Source organism: Lepidochelys olivacea (assembly GCF_965140295.1).
Source record: "Lepidochelys olivacea isolate rLepOli2 genome assembly, chromosome: 1".
NCBI lineage: Eukaryota > Metazoa > Chordata > Testudines > Cheloniidae > Lepidochelys > Lepidochelys olivacea.
In genome coordinates this window covers 112,683,843-112,702,611 of record NC_140411.1, presented here as the reverse complement: position 1 = coordinate 112,702,611, position 18,769 = coordinate 112,683,843, and the positions used below count along the sequence as shown (strand labels likewise).

The following is an 18,769-nucleotide window of genomic DNA, read 5'->3' as shown; positions in this document are numbered from 1 at the left end:
GACTACTTACAAACATTTGAGAGTACAGCAGTCCACCAATTCATCATCCCAGCCCTGGTTCTTTACGCTGGCTTTGTGTTGAAGAGCGACTCACATTCTAGGTTTCATTCCTTATGTTCAAGACCCTCCATGGGAACTGGCCCAAAATATCTGAAGGGACACCCCCACTTTCTGGGATTATGACCTCATGCAGTCACACTGCCTTGGAACAGTCAGCCAAAAGAATGAGAGCCATGTGAGCAGAAGACAGAACCTTCTCAGCAGCTGGCCTTCAACTACAGAACTGATATCTAAGGAAATTAGACTGAATAGCAGCCTCACAGCTTTCAAACCAATTGTACAACTCATTTCATTAACTTGGCCTTCACTTAATAACCAACCTCTTTCTGTGGGGATGTGGAGGGAGAAACAGCCATCCATGTTTATTTACTGGAGAATCTATAAAGGATTTCACCTACTATAGCAGCAGCCATGGTAAAAATACCTAGATTAGAGGCTATCTAGAGTAGAACTAAAAGTATCAGTCTGAAATAATTCAAAGGAGAAAATCATATCTAAATGCACACATGATCGGAAGGAACCAAGAAAGGGGGTATATTTACCTTTAGTAGAGATCAAAAAATTACTACTAAACCCTAGCCTCTTAAAAATCTGACAGACATGAAAAAGGTGATGCAGCTATGAATACCTGGGCTAATAAAGGGGAAAGCTCTGGCAAAAGAGAACACAAGCCAGCTCCACATCTTCCAGCATGGACATTCATGGAGCATTACATGGTCTAAAGTCAATGACTGACAGAAGCTTATCTTCACCCATTGTAACTAACTCAAAGAAGGACTATTACGCATTTATTTTCCAGATATACCAGAGCCCGTTATGGATGACAGTTAGGAGGCTTAGCATGAAAGGCAGAAACTGAGCCAGATTGGCTTTGCAGTGCCTTATCAGAAAATGGAATAGTTATTGGTTTTTCTCTTCCCCTTCCCCTAATATCTCAGACATATTTAAACACCCTGTGAACAGGGAATACCTAACTAAACTAAGGAGATCCAAGCTAAAGAATTTCCTGGAAGGATGAAAGGAGGCTCATGATCTTGGTTGTACCAAACACAGAATGGACAGCATGACTGGAATGCTGACAGGAGGCTCTAGTTTACTTGAATAAAAGGTGCAAAAATTATTAGCCCACTTGGTCACTCACGCCTGTTCAAGTATAATCTAAATGAAAATCCATGAAATTACATCTTGACTGCGTCCACATATAGAATGCTTGGACTTCATGCCCAATCTTTTTTGGTTATCTCTTAGAGAGGCCAGAATGCGGTGATGGGTCTACATCACAAAACCTTTTTCCACTGGGATCTGGACTAAGCCCAAATTATTTTACATATGCCAGTGGTATATATTTTTGTTATTACATTTAATCTGTGTCAAGATTAAATAGAAAAAAAAGACTTTTGAATCAATTAAAGGCCACATATTTTAATACAGAATTACACTGTTTAAAAATACAACTCTGAAGTCAATCCAGTAGCTTGAGAACATTGCAACGTTGACTCATGCTAGAAACTCAAGTCTGGAAGCAAAGTCAATTTTCTCACCACCAGGACTGAGACTTGCCTTTGGGTACATGCTTCATGAGAAGGATTTGGTCTCATTTATAGCAATTTACAGTGGACATATATTGTTTGGGAGCTGCATACCCATGATTTAAGAATTAAGATATCAAAGCTCTGCTGACCTATGTTAGTCATTGCCTATAGCTGGGAAAAAAGGGAAAGCAAAATTGCCTCATTTAGAGGACAAAAGGAGAAGAGAATGACAGAGTAAGCGATAAGCAGGACACAGTCACATGTGTCTCAAGGAGATAACTTTTTGTCTATCGTAATAATGAGTTCTCAAATACTTTCAACTGACAAGTTTAGATTTGCTGTTGACACACTGAAAAACAAAAAGGAGCATTTCAATACAATGCAACTCATTTTTTTGAAAGGAAATCAGTACTAGACTTCTATTCTTTAATCATTTTAATATGGATTAAAATGAGGTTTCCCAGATTTTTTTGGTTGGAGGGGAGCAACAGGCATAGGTGTTACAACTAATACGGCCACTTACTTGTACCACCCAAAGGAGCATCCCTATTTAAGCTTCTTTTATAAATGTGTGTCAAGCCACCCAAATTAGTTCATACAAAGATACAGACACATTAATAAAAAGAAAAGGAGTACTTGTGGCACCTTAGAGACTAACCAATTTATTTGAGCATAAGTTTTCGTGAGCTACAGCTCACTTCATCCGATGCATACTGTGGAAACTGCAGAAGACATTATATACACAGAGACCATGAAACAATACCTCCTCCCACCCCACTCTCCTGCTGGTAATAGCTTATCTAAAGTGATCACTCTCCTTACAATGTGTATGATAATCAAGTTGGGCCATTTCCAGCACAAATCCAGGTTTTCGCACCCTCCGCACACACCCCCCCCCCCGAAACTCACTAACCAGCAGGAGAGTGACTTTGGGGGGGGGGGGGGAAGAGGGTGAGAAAACCTGGATTTATGCTGGAAATGGCCCAACTTGATTATCATACACATTGTAAGGAGAGTGATCACTTTAGATAAGCTATTACCAGCAGGAGAGTGGGGTGGGAGGAGGTATTGTTTCATGGTCTCTGTGTATATAATGTCTTCTGCAGTTTCCACAGTATGCATCCGATGAAGTGAGCTGTAGCTCATGAAAGCTTATGCTCAAATAAATTGGTTAGTCTCTAAGGTGCCACAAGTACTCCTTTTCTTTTTGCGAATACAGACTAACACGGCTGTTACTCTGAAACCAGACACATTAATGCAGATACAGTATTTTTAAGTGTATTATTAGAGACTTACTACAGGATGGAATTAACTTTCTTTGGAAAAAATCTCACTGAACTAAAACTTCAATCTAGCCACTGGTATTCAAGAATAAATGACATGTTCAGTTTTATTTTACTGAATAATTTACCTACAATAGATTTTTAGTGGAAAATTAATTAAGCTATAGACAGACACTGAACAGTTATATGTATAGATACTAAACTTAATCATAATCCTAAAAACATGGTAAATATGGTTTTAATTCCAAAGCACATGTTAATTAGAAAAAAGTTATTCCTGTAGGACCAGAAGAATTAGAAAGGTCCACAGTTTGTGTCTGCCTTTAAGCATGGCAGCTATTAGTAAGGTTTGCTATACTGACCTGTAGATCAGACAGCATGCTTAACAGACTTCGTAACAGGCTTCTGTCCACAGTTTCACCATTCCGTTCCCGTTCAATCAGGAGGAGGATTCCATCAATGGTCTTGTTTTGAACTAGTTTATCACTAATAATGTGCTTTCTAAAAAGCTCTAGCCCCAGATCCCTGTATAAATATTAAAAATTAATAAAAAAAATCAGAAATATAACTTGATTTATATAACATTCCCAGACAAAAACTGATCTCACACATGATTTAACTCCATACATTTACAGGGAATTTTACAGAAATGAAAGATATTACATGCGTTACATATACAAAACAAAATAATCGTGGGGGGAAAAGTAAAGTTTAATCTTTACAAAAACAATAAATTCACGTTCAACAATTATGTTAGCAGTGTACTTACACAGATACCTACCATATAGAAGGAAGCAATGAATTCTGAAGCACGTATGTACGATCCAAAAATAAGAAAATGCTTCTAATCATGATCTGCAAATGTAAAACACTGATTGAATCAATTTGCCTGTTTACAAGCACACAGGATTGTATTTTATATTAGAATCCGTGTTAGTTAATTGACTTGTAAGACATCTTAATTACACATTGTAATTTTTACATGTATTAAATCAGATTTGTAAAAGGTATGTTTTTTAAAATTGTAGACCTTGATACCAATACTACCTAAGCACAAACTGTATTGTAAGATGTATCACAAATAATTCCAAACCCTGTAGTCAATTTTAAGAGCTATTAAGATGGTATAATATTTTGCATTATTTCTACTCTTCAACCACCCAAGAAGTGCACCAATACACTTCCAATGCACACTATGCAGTGGTGTACTGCTATTAATTGGACATTAAAAATGTATTTTTAAAAAGCAGTTTTATGATGGGAAGAAAGTGGGTTATGCAACATATCCTTTGCCTATGAAAATCAGTTCCCAGTAAAGTGATGAGAAGATAGGGGAAGGTTATAAATACTTCTCATTATCAATATGAATATATCTGTTGTCTTAATTTTTCCATATCTCTCTTCTCTTTTTAAGCAAGAGATTCTGTAGGTTATTTAAGACCCCTTCCACCTCTCCCCTCACCCCCCATTAGCTGAGCAACAGTTTCACATCCAACAACCAATTTTAACTTTTATAAAAAAATTAAATATGGAAAGCTGACCTCTTCCCAGCTTAGATTTCATGCTAGAACCTACATTAGAAGTGGCTAAAGAAGCCACACACTGAAACTTGGCACTCTTGGGGGTGGAGGGGGAAGGGAAGAGATAGAAGTTTAATACTGCCACCTTCTCTTCTCTTCACTTTCTGATATGTGTAGTTAATATGTTTTGACTGAAAAATCTTCCCACTGGAAAAATGTGGTTTAGTCTAAATATCTGTTCACAGGAAAGCTCCAATTTCAACAAAATTTTTCAATTTTCTGACTGGATTTTTTTTTTTTTAAGTTCTGTTGAAAAGAAACATTTTCTTAACGTTTTCTCAGAGGAAAGCAGTAAATAAGTTGGAGGTCTTCCCCTCCTACCTTTTCTTTTTCTAAACCAGTGGAAAACAGGGAAAAGTAAAAGAGAAAGGAGAATAAAACCTCCAAACGAAAAAAAAATTAAAAAATGAAAATCCAAACATTTTTAGTTTTCATAAACCAAAGCAAAATATCATTTTAAGAGGAAATAAAATTTTCTTTTCAGAATACTATGTGAAAACTAAATTAAATACTTTTGTTTTGTTTAGAAAATTCCCATGAAAACCTTTGAACGGTAATTTTTCCTGCAGCATTTTTAATTTGGGGTGGCAGGAGTGCAGAGATTGGCGTTGCCAACCAGTTTGTTCCTTCATTTTCGTAACTGCCCGTCTGCCATCCCTGCAAAGTGCCGTTATCTTATCATTTAAACATTACGAGTGATATGGAGAATTAAGACTATTTTATTAGTGATTCATGCCCCAATGTCCTATATCACATTTCTGCCTGTGAAGATATCAAAACCAATTTGAGGGAAATTATCCATGTGTTTGTGAGTTTAATGTTTTGTCTGTTCTTTCAATGTTAACTTTGAACCATTCTAATTTTATAGGTTGGGGAAGCACCCAAGAGCTGCTGAATGCTGCTTATAAGCAACCAGGAAGTACCCAGAAAAAAAACTGCAAGTGGAGGATAAGTGCAGACCCCCTTACTGTTTGGAGTGAAATGAATAAATAAAAAATTGTGGGGAGGGGGGTTAGATTTTTTTAAGAAAATTCCCTTTCAGTCAAGGCTGAAGGACTGTTTGAACTCCCTCTCCACTTCTGATTTTTTACAGTGTCCCCAGAATTTACCAGATTTCTTTGATGTCTCAGGGACTTGCATTTTGAGCAAATAGTCAACTTACCATTTGTCTGCAGTGATCTTGCCAGCATTTATTTACCTTCTTTAAAAATAAAAGACTGTCCAGAGAATCTGTGCAACACCTGCTAAGGAAAACTAGTTCATCAACACCTTTTTGAGTCCAGATACTAGTGATTATCTTTATTCAGGTTTCAGAGTAACAGCCGTGTTAGTCTGTATTCGCAAAAAGAAAAGGAGTACTTGTGGCACCTTAGAGACTAACCAATTTATTTGAGCACAAGCTTTCGTGAACTACAGCTCACTTTATCGGATACATGCTGTGGAAAGTGTAGAAGATCTTATTATATACACACAAAAAGCATGAAAAAATACCTCCTCCCACCCCACTCTCCTGCTGGTAATAGCTTATCTAAAGTGATCACTCTCCTTACAATGTGTATGATAATCAAGTTGGGCCATTTCCAGCACAAATCCAGGTTTTCTCACCACCCCCCCCCACACACAAACTCACTCTCCTGCTGGTAATAGCTTATCCAAAGTGACCACTCTCCTTATATTGTGTATGATAATCAAGATGGGCCATTTCCAGCACAAATCCAGGGTTTAACAAGAACGTCTCGGGGGGGTGGGGGGTAGGAAAAAACAAGGGGAAATAGGCTACCTTGCATAATGACTAAGCCACTCCCAGTCTCTATTCAAGCCTAAGTTAATTGTATCCAATTTGCAAATGAATTCCAATTCAGCAGTTTCTCGCTGGAGTCTGGATTTGAAGTTTTTTTGTTGTAAAATAGCGACTTTCATGTCTGTAATCGCGTGACCAGAGAGATTGAAGTGTTCTCTGACTGGTTTATGAATGTTATAATTCTTGACATCTGATTTGTGTCCATTTACTCTTTTACGTAGAGACTGTCCAGTTTGGCCAGTTGGATACATTGGATACATGGCAGAGGGGCACTGCTGGCACATGATGGCATATATCACATTGGTGGATGTGCAGGTGAACGAGCCTCTGATAGCGTGGCTGATGTGATTAGGCCCTGTGATGGTGTCCCCTGAACAGATATGTGGGCACAGTTGGCAACGGGCTTTGTTGCAAGGATAGGTTCCTGGGTTAGTGGTTCTGTTGTGTGGTATGTGGTTGCTGGTGAATATTTGCTTCAGGTTGGGGGGCTGTCTGTAGGCAAGGACTGGCCTGTCTCCCAAGATTTGTGAGAGTGTTGGGTCATCCTTCAGGATAGGTTGTAGATCCTTAATAATGCGTTAGAGGGGTTTTAGTTGGGGGCTGAAGGTGACGGCTAGTGGCATTCTGTTATTTTCTTTGTTAGGCCTGTCCTGTAGTAGGTGACTTCTGGGAACTCTTCTGCTCTATCAATCAGTTTCTTCACTTCTGCAGGTGGGTATTGTAGTTGTAAGAATGCTTGATAGAGATCTTGTAGGTGTTTGTCTCTGTCTGAGGGGTTGGAGCAAATGCGGTTGTATCGCAGAGCTTGGCTGTAGACGATGGATTGTGTGGTGTGGTCAGGGTGAAAGCTGGAGGCATGGAGGTAGGAATAGCGGTCAGTAGGTTTCCGGTATAGGGTGGTGTTTATGTGACCATCGTTTATTAGCACTGTAGTGTCCAGGAAGTGGATCTCTTGTGTGGACTGGACCAGGCTGAGGTTGATGGTGGGATGGAAATTGTTGAAGTCATGGTGGAATTCCTCAAGGGCTTCTTTTCCATGGGTCCAGATGATGAAGATGTCATCAATATAGTGCGAGTAGGGGCGTTAGGGGACGAGAGCTGAAGGATGACCCAACACTCTCACAAATCGTGGGAGACAGGCCAGGCCTTGCCTACAGACAGCCCCCCAACCTGAAGCAAATACTCACCAGCAACCACATACCACACAACAGAACCACTAACCCAGGAACCTATCCTTGCAACAAAGCCCGTTGCCAACTGTGCCCACATATCTATTCAGGGGACACATCACAGGGCCTAATAACATCAGCCACGCTATCAGAGGCTCGTTCACCTGCACATCCACCAATGTGATATATGCCAGCAATGCCCCTCTGCCATGTACACTGGCCAAAGTGGACAGTCTCTACATAAAAGAGTAAATGGACACAAATCAGATGTCAAGAATTATAACATTCATGAACCAGTCGGAGAACACTTCAATCTCTCTGGTCACGCAATTACAGACATGAAAGTCGCTATTTTACAACAAAAAAACTTCAAATCCAGACTCCAGCGAGAAACTGCTGAATTGGAATTCATTTGCAAATTGGATACAATTAACTTAGGCTTGAATAGAGACTGGGAGTGGCTTAGTCATTATGCAAGGTAGCCTATTTCCCCTTGTTTTTTCCTACCCCACCCCCCCGAGACGTTCTTGTTAAACCCTGGATTTGTGCTGGAAATGGCCCATCTTGATTATCATACACAATATAAGGAGAGTGGTCACTTTGGATAAGCTATTACCAGCAGGAGAGTGGGGTGGGAAGAGGTATTTTTTCATGCTTTTTGTGTGTATATAATAAGATCTTCTACACTTTCCACAGCATGTATCCGATGAAGTGAGCTGTAACTCACGAAAGCTTATGCTCAAATAAATTGGTTAGTCTCTAAGGTGCCACAAGTATTCCTTTTCTTTTTATCTTTATTCAGTACATTTTTGTACAGCAAGTTATTCAGTAAAGATGCTCTCTGGACACAAATGAAATTGTGCTGGAAGTTAGAGATCAGAGTTCAGCTGCTAAAAAGTGCTGGACCACCAGAGGGCTGGGAACTCTTCCAAAGGCATGACTCAGTTTTTGAGTGAATACCTCACGTTGCTCTCCTGAGCTTCCATCTGCACTACATAACTTTGACAGGTTAAAGGAGGGGTCCCCCTTATATCAAACACAACTCTCCTTCCCATTGAGAAAAGGTGAGAGGAAGTGTCTAAAAATCAATTCTGTCCATTAAACTGGTTTACATCAGACATAGTTCAAACAGCTATATTCTTTTAAAAATCTTTCAAGGGCTTACATAATCCTCACTAAACCCACACAGGATTCACCTAAAATCCCAGATCTTCATGAATTTACTGTGGAGGCTACTTCACACAACAGCAGACTCTAGTGGTGATTCAAGCTTTCTGGAGTTCCATTAAACCATTTATGAAGAAATCCAAATGTGGCTACTCTTCCCTTCAAATACAATAGCAACTCACGTCTCCCTAAGCCATCAGTGTTGGCTGGTCAGGGAAGGTGCATGGATCACAGGACTGTTCAGAAAGCTATAAGCAGGGACTATCTTTCCCAACTGGCAGATTACCATTGGCAATGTTGAAATACCATAGTGATTCTGGGGGACACAGTTTAATCCTTGCTCACGAAGCTGTACACTAGCCACCTTGACAGCACCAAGGTAAGATTCAACTACCGGTTCAGGTGCTGAATGACAGTTGAATGTGCTTTTGGTAGACTGAAGGGACACCAGCATCAGATTGGATCTCAGTGAAAAAAATATCCCAATAGTTATAGCTGCCTGCTCTGTCCTATGTAATATCTGTGAAGCAAAGGGGGGAAAAGATGCTGACAGGGTGGAAGGCAGAGGTGGAGTGTCTGTCTGCTGAGTTTGAACAGCCAGACACAAGTGCTACGAGAAGAGCTCAACATGGAGCTATATGGCTCAGGGAGGCTTTGAAAGAATATTGTAAGAGTGAGCCACACTAGTGCTTTGGGGTGTACTGTGCTCCACCTGGCCTTGTTCTTTTTGGGACCTGTTAGGAATTGTGTGGTGCTTGGTGTAATTTTGTGGTGTTTGCTGTACATTTATGATTATTATACTGTGTCACTGATCCTATGAGTTGTGTCACACTGTGCAATAACAAGTGGGTGCTTTTAGTACTGCTAGGCACTCTGCAGCATATGATGTGAACTAATAAAGATGAAATATTTGCCAAAAGATTAGAATTTTATTCAGTAACAAAACCAGTGCAAAGAAAGATTTCTGCTATTTAAAAGCAAATATGTTAAATAGTTAAGTTATGGAACAGAAATAACATTTATGTCCATTTTAGCTAAACACATACCAACTGTGGCTTTCACAGTCAGTGTATGTGAAGCTGTGGTTGTTCTTAATGTCCCATGGGATAGAGTGGTAGGGGAAGGGATGCAGCGTCTGATGTCATGAAAAATGTTGAAGGAAGATGTAGGAAGTTGCTGTAATGAAGTTCTCCAGGGACTGCATAGGGAAGTGAGCCCATGATTATTGAACCTCTAGGTCCATAAGGGTCTGCAACATCGGTATTTGCTGCCAGAGAAGCCCCATTATGTCCTGGTGTATCTCCCTCTTCTTTTCCTGCTAGGACTCCTAGGTCTTTCCCCTATCCATTCTTTCTTTCTTTCTCCAGGCTGTCTGCATTATTCACCCTCCAGGCCCTTTGCTCATGGTCTGATGTAGCACTGGCTTGCAGGACCTCATTGAACATGTCCTCCCGGGTCCTCTTTTTTTCTTCCTGATCTGGCTCAAACATCCTGCAAGTGCAGAGGGGGAACCCCTTAAGGCTGCAATGGCAGCAACTACAAATAAAATACACAGAGGTACCATTGCCAGAACAGTCATAATGGTAAGTGAAAATTAAGATTCAGAACTCCCTTTCCTTGCTCCCCTAAAGTTTTAAACACACGCTTATTGACACTTCTTCTTCAGAGTGCTTGTGCACAGCACCACTCAGAGCACCAGCTGTGATGAGTATGACCCACCAGAGGTGAGGGAATTGTTCGGTTGCATGAAATTATGCATATAGAGCAATGGCACTAAATGCTGGCACCATTTTTTCCATTGGCAGTGGTGATTTTAGCTGATATCTTGCTCGAGGGTGACAAAGGCACAGAGAGCACTGGCGTCCTGAAGCCACGAAGGCCCACATGCTGCTACCCAGTTTACAGAAATGATGCCTGCCAAAGATATTGCCAACAGACATGGGAAACCGTCCTATTGCACAGAAAGAAATAAGTCTGTGATCCCTAAAAACCTTCGAGAGAGGATTGCAGAGTACCTCCATGGAAGTTTCACTGAGATCTTGCAGGAGGATTGAAGGGACATCCCTCTGAACATAAACTGCTCTGCGTGTCCATCCCCACACCTAATTGTAGAGGGGACAGCTCTCTCTCTGTTGTAACCCTACCTCTTCTAGTAGGAGTAAATTAATGAAAGGTCTATAGTACCCCCAGCTTATCAGTACATCATTGAATGTGAAATACAATTACACACTTACATGAAGTTTCTTCCCCTGTATCAGGCTTTCCCATGCTCAACTGCTGGGCCTGACTGGACTGTGGTAGATTCTCAAACAGGTACTGGCTTGTGACACAGGTGGACCCCCGCCAATTGCATGTCCCTCCTTCTCGCCCTCACTGTTCACAGCAGGGGTCTGTGACTCAGGTTCCTCATAGGTATCCACAATGATGTGCAGGGTGGCAGTGGGGTCTCCATCGAGTATGGCATGCAGCTCTTTGTAAAAATGGCAGGTCTGCACACTCTAAACTGGATCGACTGTTGGCCTCCTAATCTTCTGATATGCCTGCCGCAGTTCCTTCACTTTCACCCAGCACTGCTGGTGATCTGTATCATGGCCCTCTCTCCTGCATCCTCCAGGCAATCTGCTCATAGATGTCCACATTTCCACAGCTGGTCCACAACTGTACCTGCACAGCCTCTTCTCCTCACAGGCCCAGGAAATCCTATACCTCCTGTCTACTCCAAGCTGGAGTGCATCTGGAGCATGTAGCTGGCACGGTCAGCTGGACAGTTGCACACAACAAAGAAGAGCTGCTGGATGTGCTTGCCAAGCTGGATAATCAGGAGCAGGCATTTCAAAAATGTACAGGGCTTTAAAGAGGGAAAGGGGGGCATTCCAGTCTCTGTAATCCCTAGGCAGTGGGGTTCACAACTGTGACCAGAGCAGTCAGTGTTGGACATTATGGGACACAGCTGCTGTAGGACTATTAGGGCTGACATAGGTAATTCAGGGCTTGTCTTCACTACCAGGAAGACTGATGCTGCTGCAATCAATGCAGTGTGTGTCAATTTAGCAGGTCTAGTGAAGACCTGCTAAATCGACGGCAGAGTGCTCTCTGGTCAACGCTGGTTCTCCAGCTCTCTGAGAAGAGAAAGATAAGTCGACTGGAGAGCATCTCCTATTGACGCAGCGCAGTGAGGACACCAGGGTAAAGTCGACCTAAGCTAAGTAGCTGGAGTAGCATAATTTAGGTCAATTTATCCCAGTAATGAAGACAAGCCCTCAGTGCTTACACTCATGCTGCGCTGACCTCAGAACATTGACCATGGCTCAACACCACCTGGGGAGGTGGTGTTACTACATCACTTACCTCAGTGGAAGACAAATTTAAGTGTAGATACATGCACATAAAGGACGACGCAAGATGGCTTACATCAACCTAACTCTGTAGTGTAAACCAGGATTAAGTGGCATGTAGAGAGTTTGAAAGGTAAAAATACCCGACACCCTATCTCAAAGCCAGGGAGCTGGACTGCTGTACAACTTTCTCCCTGCAACCACTCTCCTCCTTCTGTAAGGGCTGTTTAAAAAGAGGTTAACAAAGCATTGCTGACAGTCACTTTTACCATGACAATGAAAATGCTATTCATATTTTATTGGTCCACAGAAATTATTCAACTAAGACAAGCAGGTAACTAGCATTTTGTGAGACTGATTTAAAGATCTATATTGAATGCTTATATAACATCTACACTTTTATTTACATTTGTATTATTAATTGCTGTTGTGTTACCATATAAAATTATTTTAAGAGCATTATGGGACTGTACTGTGTACAAGAAAAGGATATTCTCTGAACTGAAGAATTTGTGCTTTCACATGATCTTCACAGACTTGCCGGAGCTGTTTGTACAGTGTAGGGGACACTTTATAAGAACAGAGGTTTTCAACAGCCTAAAAAACAAAGGAAGTTACAAATAAACAAGCAAGCAAATGATATCCTGTACAGAATGCATGTTCCAGCATAATTAACATAATGAAGGATGCTAAAGGAAAAAACATCACAGATGAAAGAAAAAAATCAAATTTATCCATCTAAACTAAAAAAGAACTATTGTTAAAATGTGTTTATAATCAAATTACGAGGGAAGGGGGAGAAATCAACATTTCATGGAATTTTTCATTTCTAAATCTGAATCCTTCTCACACCATCACGTCACTTAGGGCACAAACTAGATTCTGACACCCATCTATCCCGAGCCACACTGTGAACATCCTCAATATTGTTGAGTTCCATAAGTTTTCCCTTGCTGAGGAGCATTCAGAGAGATTCTGTCAGCCTCTTGTTTGCTTTCCTCCAGCTGCCCAACGGCATGCCTGCCATGGCCGATGCTATGTTTTCATTCTTAACATGTTCCAAATATTTCCATCTCCTCTTCTGGATAACGTTAAAGATAAGGGTTTTTTCAACTCTGAAAAAAATCTCAGCATTTGTTATAAATTAATTCAATTTAATACCTAGTATTAGGTAATTCTGAGGCATTTGCTTTCAAAAGCATAAAAACATGTGTGTAACTGGTGGATTTCTGGCTTTCATATCCATATGTTGACAGAACTAATATTTGGAGTTGAAGATTCTTAGTTTGGTCTTTAAGTTGTACATTGGCAGTGACCAAATATGGTTTAAGCTGGTGAATGCATCTACCACATTGCCACTTTGTGACATTAACTCCTCCTGGATATCCCCACTGGCTTGCACATTACTGTGAAGGTTTGTACAGTAGAACCTCAAAGTTACGAACACCTCAGGAATGGAGGTTGTTCGTAACTTTGAAATGTTTGCAACTCTGAACAAAACGCTATGGTTGTTTTCAAAAGTTTACAAGTGAACCCTGACTTAATACAGCTTTGAAGCTTTGCTATGCAGAAGAAAAATGCAGTTTTTAAATCTTAATTTAAATGAAACAAGCACAGAAAGTTTCCTTACCTTATCAAATTTTTTTAGTAGTTTAGGTTTAACAAAGTACTGTACAATATTTGCTTTTTTTTCCCCGACAGGGGGGTGGTGGGGGGGGAGAAGGTGGTCTCTGATGCTACCTGATTGCATATTTCCAGTTCTGAACAAGGTGTGTGGTTGTCTGGTTAGTGCGTAACTCTGAGGTTCTTCTGTATTTTGACTCACTTCTTGCATTCCTTTGCCGTCTAATGCTTGAGTTGGGTGTTGCTAGGGTTCTCATTAAATTTATTTTTTCATAACTGGAAAGTTTTTGAAATGCTGGACAGTCTTTTGGTCTTCATATGCATGTTGGCTGAGCTGTCATTTAGAAGAGATAGTTTGACACCTATGTCTATGCTGAACCATTCGCTCAAGCCTGCATTTATTTAAATTGTGCACACTGGACCACGATAGAAAGCCTTGAGGATGATCATTTTTATTGGCATGCCATAATACCACGAGATGTTCCAAAGTGAATAGTGATGGAAGCTGTCAAATACTTCCTTGAAATCTATGAATTCTGAGTGGTTTAAACCATTTGATGCTCTCTTCAATGATTATTCTTAAGGTGAAAATCTGGTTGACAATCTTCTGGGTCAAAAACCAGCCTGCTCCTCCCTTAACTTACCCTCAGTCACTTTCTTTATTCTCCTTAAGGCAATACTGTAGAAGACTTTACCAAGAAAGGAATGTAACACCTTACCAATTGCTTAGGTCACCTTTCCGTGGTAATCTGATTATAATGCCATTTCCCACTGTTCTGGAGGCTTTTCCTGGTCCCATACTTTGGGGACAAATTTGTTGATTTTATCAGTGGACTCACCTCAAGCTTTCAACATTTCCCTGGTGTCTTGGTCTTCACATGCCTCTATCCCAAGCTTTAACCTTTTTTATTGTTGTTTGCAGTGCTGTAGCCACGTTGGTCCCAAGATATTAGAGACATAAATTAGGGGAGGTAATATCTTTTATAGGACCAACTTCTGTTGGTGAAAATGAAGCTGTGTATGCTTGTCTCTTTCATCAACAAAAACTGATCCAACAAAAGATATTCCCCCACTCACCTTGCCTATCTTTCTTTATTATGTCTTTCACTTTGAAATGTGAGATGTTACAATGTCTAGTTCTGGGTATTTTTTCTTTGTCAAAGTCCAATAGTTTTTTGTACCCTTGATCTGTTTAGCATCCCTGGAAAGTGATCTGCCACTTGCTTTTTTTGTTCTTTTTATGTTATTCTTTCCTGGTTTATCCTTGACAGGCCCTCCTGATGGTGTAAATTTGCCAGTTAGGAACTTGTTGAGCCAATGAAAAAGTGTTTTTATAATCACCTCTTTCAGCAGTAACTGGTAACATTAGTCATGGACTTCCTCTTGTTCCTCACACACTGCTTTTCACTGCTCCGTCCTTTTTAAAAAAAAATTTTTTTTGCTGCTCCTTTTTCTGGAGTTGTTTATGTTTGCTTTGACTTGTTTCCTTTCTTTCACACAGTTCCACATATCTTTACTTATCCAGATTTTAGGTTACTTTGTCTGGAAACCAGCTGCAGTTGTTGTGGCGTTATTTTTAAACAGCTGCCATCTTGACAGATGGATGTTGACTTCTTATGGTATCTAACTCTTGTAGCACCTGAAATCGGTTCTTCAGTTCAGTTTGAAATTGTTGCTGCAATATGTTGTCTATTAGCTTTTTACTGTCAATTTTCTTAATGCTTTTGCGTGGTTTGTTTTTCTTGAGTGGATCACTGGTCTTTACACACACAAATTGTGGCCACCTCAGACATCAGCTCCTCTGTATGCTTTGACAACCTGTGTAGGTTCAACAATCTCTAAGTAGCGATCACAGTGCTGTCTCACATACGTGTATATAATTAGAAGTCCACACAAACTGTGTATGAAATACTTTCCAATTTATTCGTAAAATGCATGGAAGGTTATTATGCTCCTAAAATATTTAAGATTAAGAGTAATGGGCCTAACTGAAGACACAAAAGTAGTGAGTTAGATTGCTAGTTAACATAAGTATGAACATATGATGAAATTTTTGCTGCACTTTTTCGTGAGGAAAAAGACTAAGGTTCATATAGTGCCTTTAATATATTTAAAAATCATATTGACCCTCATGAAACAGGACTGCCAGAAATAATTCTGAATGTAACAAGATGTTAGATTAAACAGACTACGAAAGGACATAGGGCAAAAATGGTTCTAGATTTTCTCTTAAGTATTTACTAGTAGAAAATTCTTGGAATGATATTGATAAAAATGACAAGGGGCAGAGCATGATTAGTTATCAGAACAGTATTACATGCATTGACGGACAATTGGAATGTGTAAAATAAATGTAAACAATCTCAACTAATGGCATAATTAAAAGATCACATCACAAACTCACTCAGTTTTCTATCATATGTCATTTTCATGAAGGTTTGGTGGCATAAAATCACCCCTTAATTAGCAACACATACTGTATATTTGGAGTCTTCAGATCATGCTTCTCAGCTCCTCTTCCCTACAACATAACCCAAAATGTGTAATAAAGACCCAATACAAGATAAAAAGAAAATAGTAGCAGAAGCTTGAAATGATGTGGGGTTCTTTAACAAGTATACAGTGTTTCATTAACCTCAGTTTCAAAATACGTGACAGTTTTATTAAACAGGGAGACAACACAATGTTTCTGTGGAATAGAAAGAAATTTAGATATAATATAAAATTCATGTAATGAAGTAGTTGAGAAGTATCTTTTATTGGACCAACATCTGTTGGTGAGAGACACAAGCTTTCAAACTCTGTGTAAGTTTGGAAGCTTGTCTCTCTCACCATCAACTGAACTTGGTCCAATAAAAGAAATTACCTCACCCACCTTCTCTCTCTAAATTAGTTTTGACAATTTTAAGTAAGTTATTTAGATTTTTTAAATTCACTTATACAAAATTATAGGTGTATATGAAAGGAAAAATTTTTGAAGGAGAATGATTTATAACTCTTTTGGACTATAGTAATGGAGACTAGAAAGGGGTCATGCTAGATAAACCAGTTTTATTATCCTGGGAAATACCCAACAAGAACGTGGAGCAAAATGAGGGAGAGAAGGTGAGTAGTAGAGAGAGGAACACAAGGGTAGGAAAGGGAAGACAGTGGTAAAAGTGAAGAGGGAAGATGAGGAGTAGAGAGTTTAACAAGAAGTGAAAAATTAAGTAGAAACTAATAGAACTAAAACAAAGATATTAAAATGGAAAATATGGCGGGAAGTAAAAGAAAAGGAAAAAACTAAGGTTAGAAAATTGAGACTAAGAACAGAAAAATCTGTAAAAAGTTATAAATGACAGTGTGGAATACCGAGAGGGAAAAAATACGTTTAAAAGATTTCCTACAATAATACAAAGTCAAAATGTATGAAGTGAAAGAAAGGACAGGTGAAAATGAAACCAAGAACAAAACAAGGATGAAAGTAAGTTTTAAAATGTGATTTCAATGGAAAACACATTAGTGCTGAAGATCACAGTATTTCAGATACAGATGCATGGGTAGCTGAGATCAACAGAAATGAAATATGGAGATCAAACATCTGCTTTCATATATTTAACTGATAAACGTTGAAAACTAAAGGACAGGGTAGGAAGGATATGGAAGAATGGGAGGAGAATAAGTTAGGGGTATATGAAGAGCAGCAACACTGATTACTCCTAAGGAAATTCTATGCCACCGCTGCACAGCAGAAAATGTCACACCTACAGAAATTCCTCTGATTAAAACTGACCATGTAGATCAACGTTGTTACCACGGTTATATAATTACAACAAAACTTGTACAACTTATATCAAGCAAGGTGTCTATGCAAAGGTTATGATTTGCTGAATATGATTTTGCTATTTGCATGTAGGTATCATTTTTGTATTTGAAGTTATGAGTATTGGTTCTATCAGGGATTTGGAGCAATCAAATTTTTGAATTGCTCTGCTCCAGCGCCAATAGTGACTACTCCAGCTCCGCTCCTCGCTCAGAGTCAAATTAATTTTTAACTAAATAAAAAAGTGCATACTGTAATTTTGAAAAAACATTTTTATTCAGACTTTTAAAACAATTTAAATGTCAACAATGATACAAACTAGAATCCTTTGTAATTCAGTCTGTAAAAAATTATTGCAGTAATCAAGTCGTCTTTCATAACCTGCTGCAAATCATGGCTAGGCAGCAGTTCTGCGGAAAAGGACCTAGGGGTGACAGTGGACGAGAAGCTGGATATGAGTCAGCAGTGTGCCCTTGTTGCCAAGAAGGCCAATGGCATTTTGGGATGTATAGTAGGGGCATTGCCAGCAGATCGAGGGACGTGATCGTCCCCCTCTATTCGACATTGGTGAGGCCTCATCTGGAGTACTGTGTCCAGTTTTGGGCCCCACACTACAAGAAGGATGTGGATAAATTGGAGAGAGTCCAGCGAAGGGCAACAAAAATGATAAGGGGTCTGGAACACATGACTTATGAGGAGAGGCTGAGGGAACTGGGATTGTTTAGTCTGCGGAAGAGAAGAATGAGGGGGGATTTGATAGTTGCTTTCAACTACCTGAGAGGTGGTTCCAGAGAGGATGGTTCGAGACTATTCTCAATGGTAGAAGAGGACAGGACAAGGAGTAATGGTCTCAAGTTGCAGTGGGGGAGGTTTAGGTTGGATAGTAGGAAAAACTTTTTCACTAGGAGGGTGGTGAAACACTGGAATGCGTTACCTAGGGAGGTGGTAGAATCTCCTTCCTTAGAAGTTTTTAAGGTAAGGCTTGACAAAGCCCTGGCTGGGATGATTTAATTGGGGATTGGTCCTGCTTTGAGCTGGGGGTTGGACTAGATGACCTCCTGAGGTCCCTTCAAGCCCTGATATTCTATGATTCTATGATTTAAAAGAACCACTCATCTTTAAGTCTAGTGTCTGGGTATTGAATCCAGGACTGGAATGCCTAAGTAGACTGCTTTTTTGACTTCTTGTTAGCCAGTGTGGTGAAACAGAAGTTTATTTTTGTTGCTGGTTTGGTGTATCTTTTGGGAGAATAACCTCCAGTTTTGGGATGTGTCTGCCCTATTTCTCAGCAGTCTGTCCTGAATTTGGTATTCTCAGGTGTGACCCACAGAGACACAGTGATAGTGGGACAGAAAAAAGAAGCTGCACCAATGTTCACTCATCCCTCTCCAGCAACTCAAACATATCTGTTTGGGCA

At 39.8% G+C, this 18,769-nt stretch overlaps 1 protein-coding gene across 1 annotated transcript in view; it reads right to left on the bottom strand.

Moving 5' to 3' along the window:
• CUL4A (cullin 4A) overlaps positions 1-18,769 on the bottom strand; it is an 82,868-nt gene that overhangs the window by 53,757 nt on the left and 10,342 nt on the right. Inside the window, exons 3-6 of the mRNA XM_084617504.1 lie at positions 12,421-12,524; positions 5,618-5,687; positions 3,657-3,730; positions 3,238-3,400 (exon numbers count right to left, since the gene is read on the bottom strand). Of these exons, the coding sequence (XP_084473630.1) occupies positions 3,238-3,400; positions 3,657-3,730; positions 5,618-5,687; positions 12,421-12,524 (411 nt within the window). The remainder of the gene's footprint in view (positions 1-3,237; positions 3,401-3,656; positions 3,731-5,617; positions 5,688-12,420; positions 12,525-18,769) is intronic.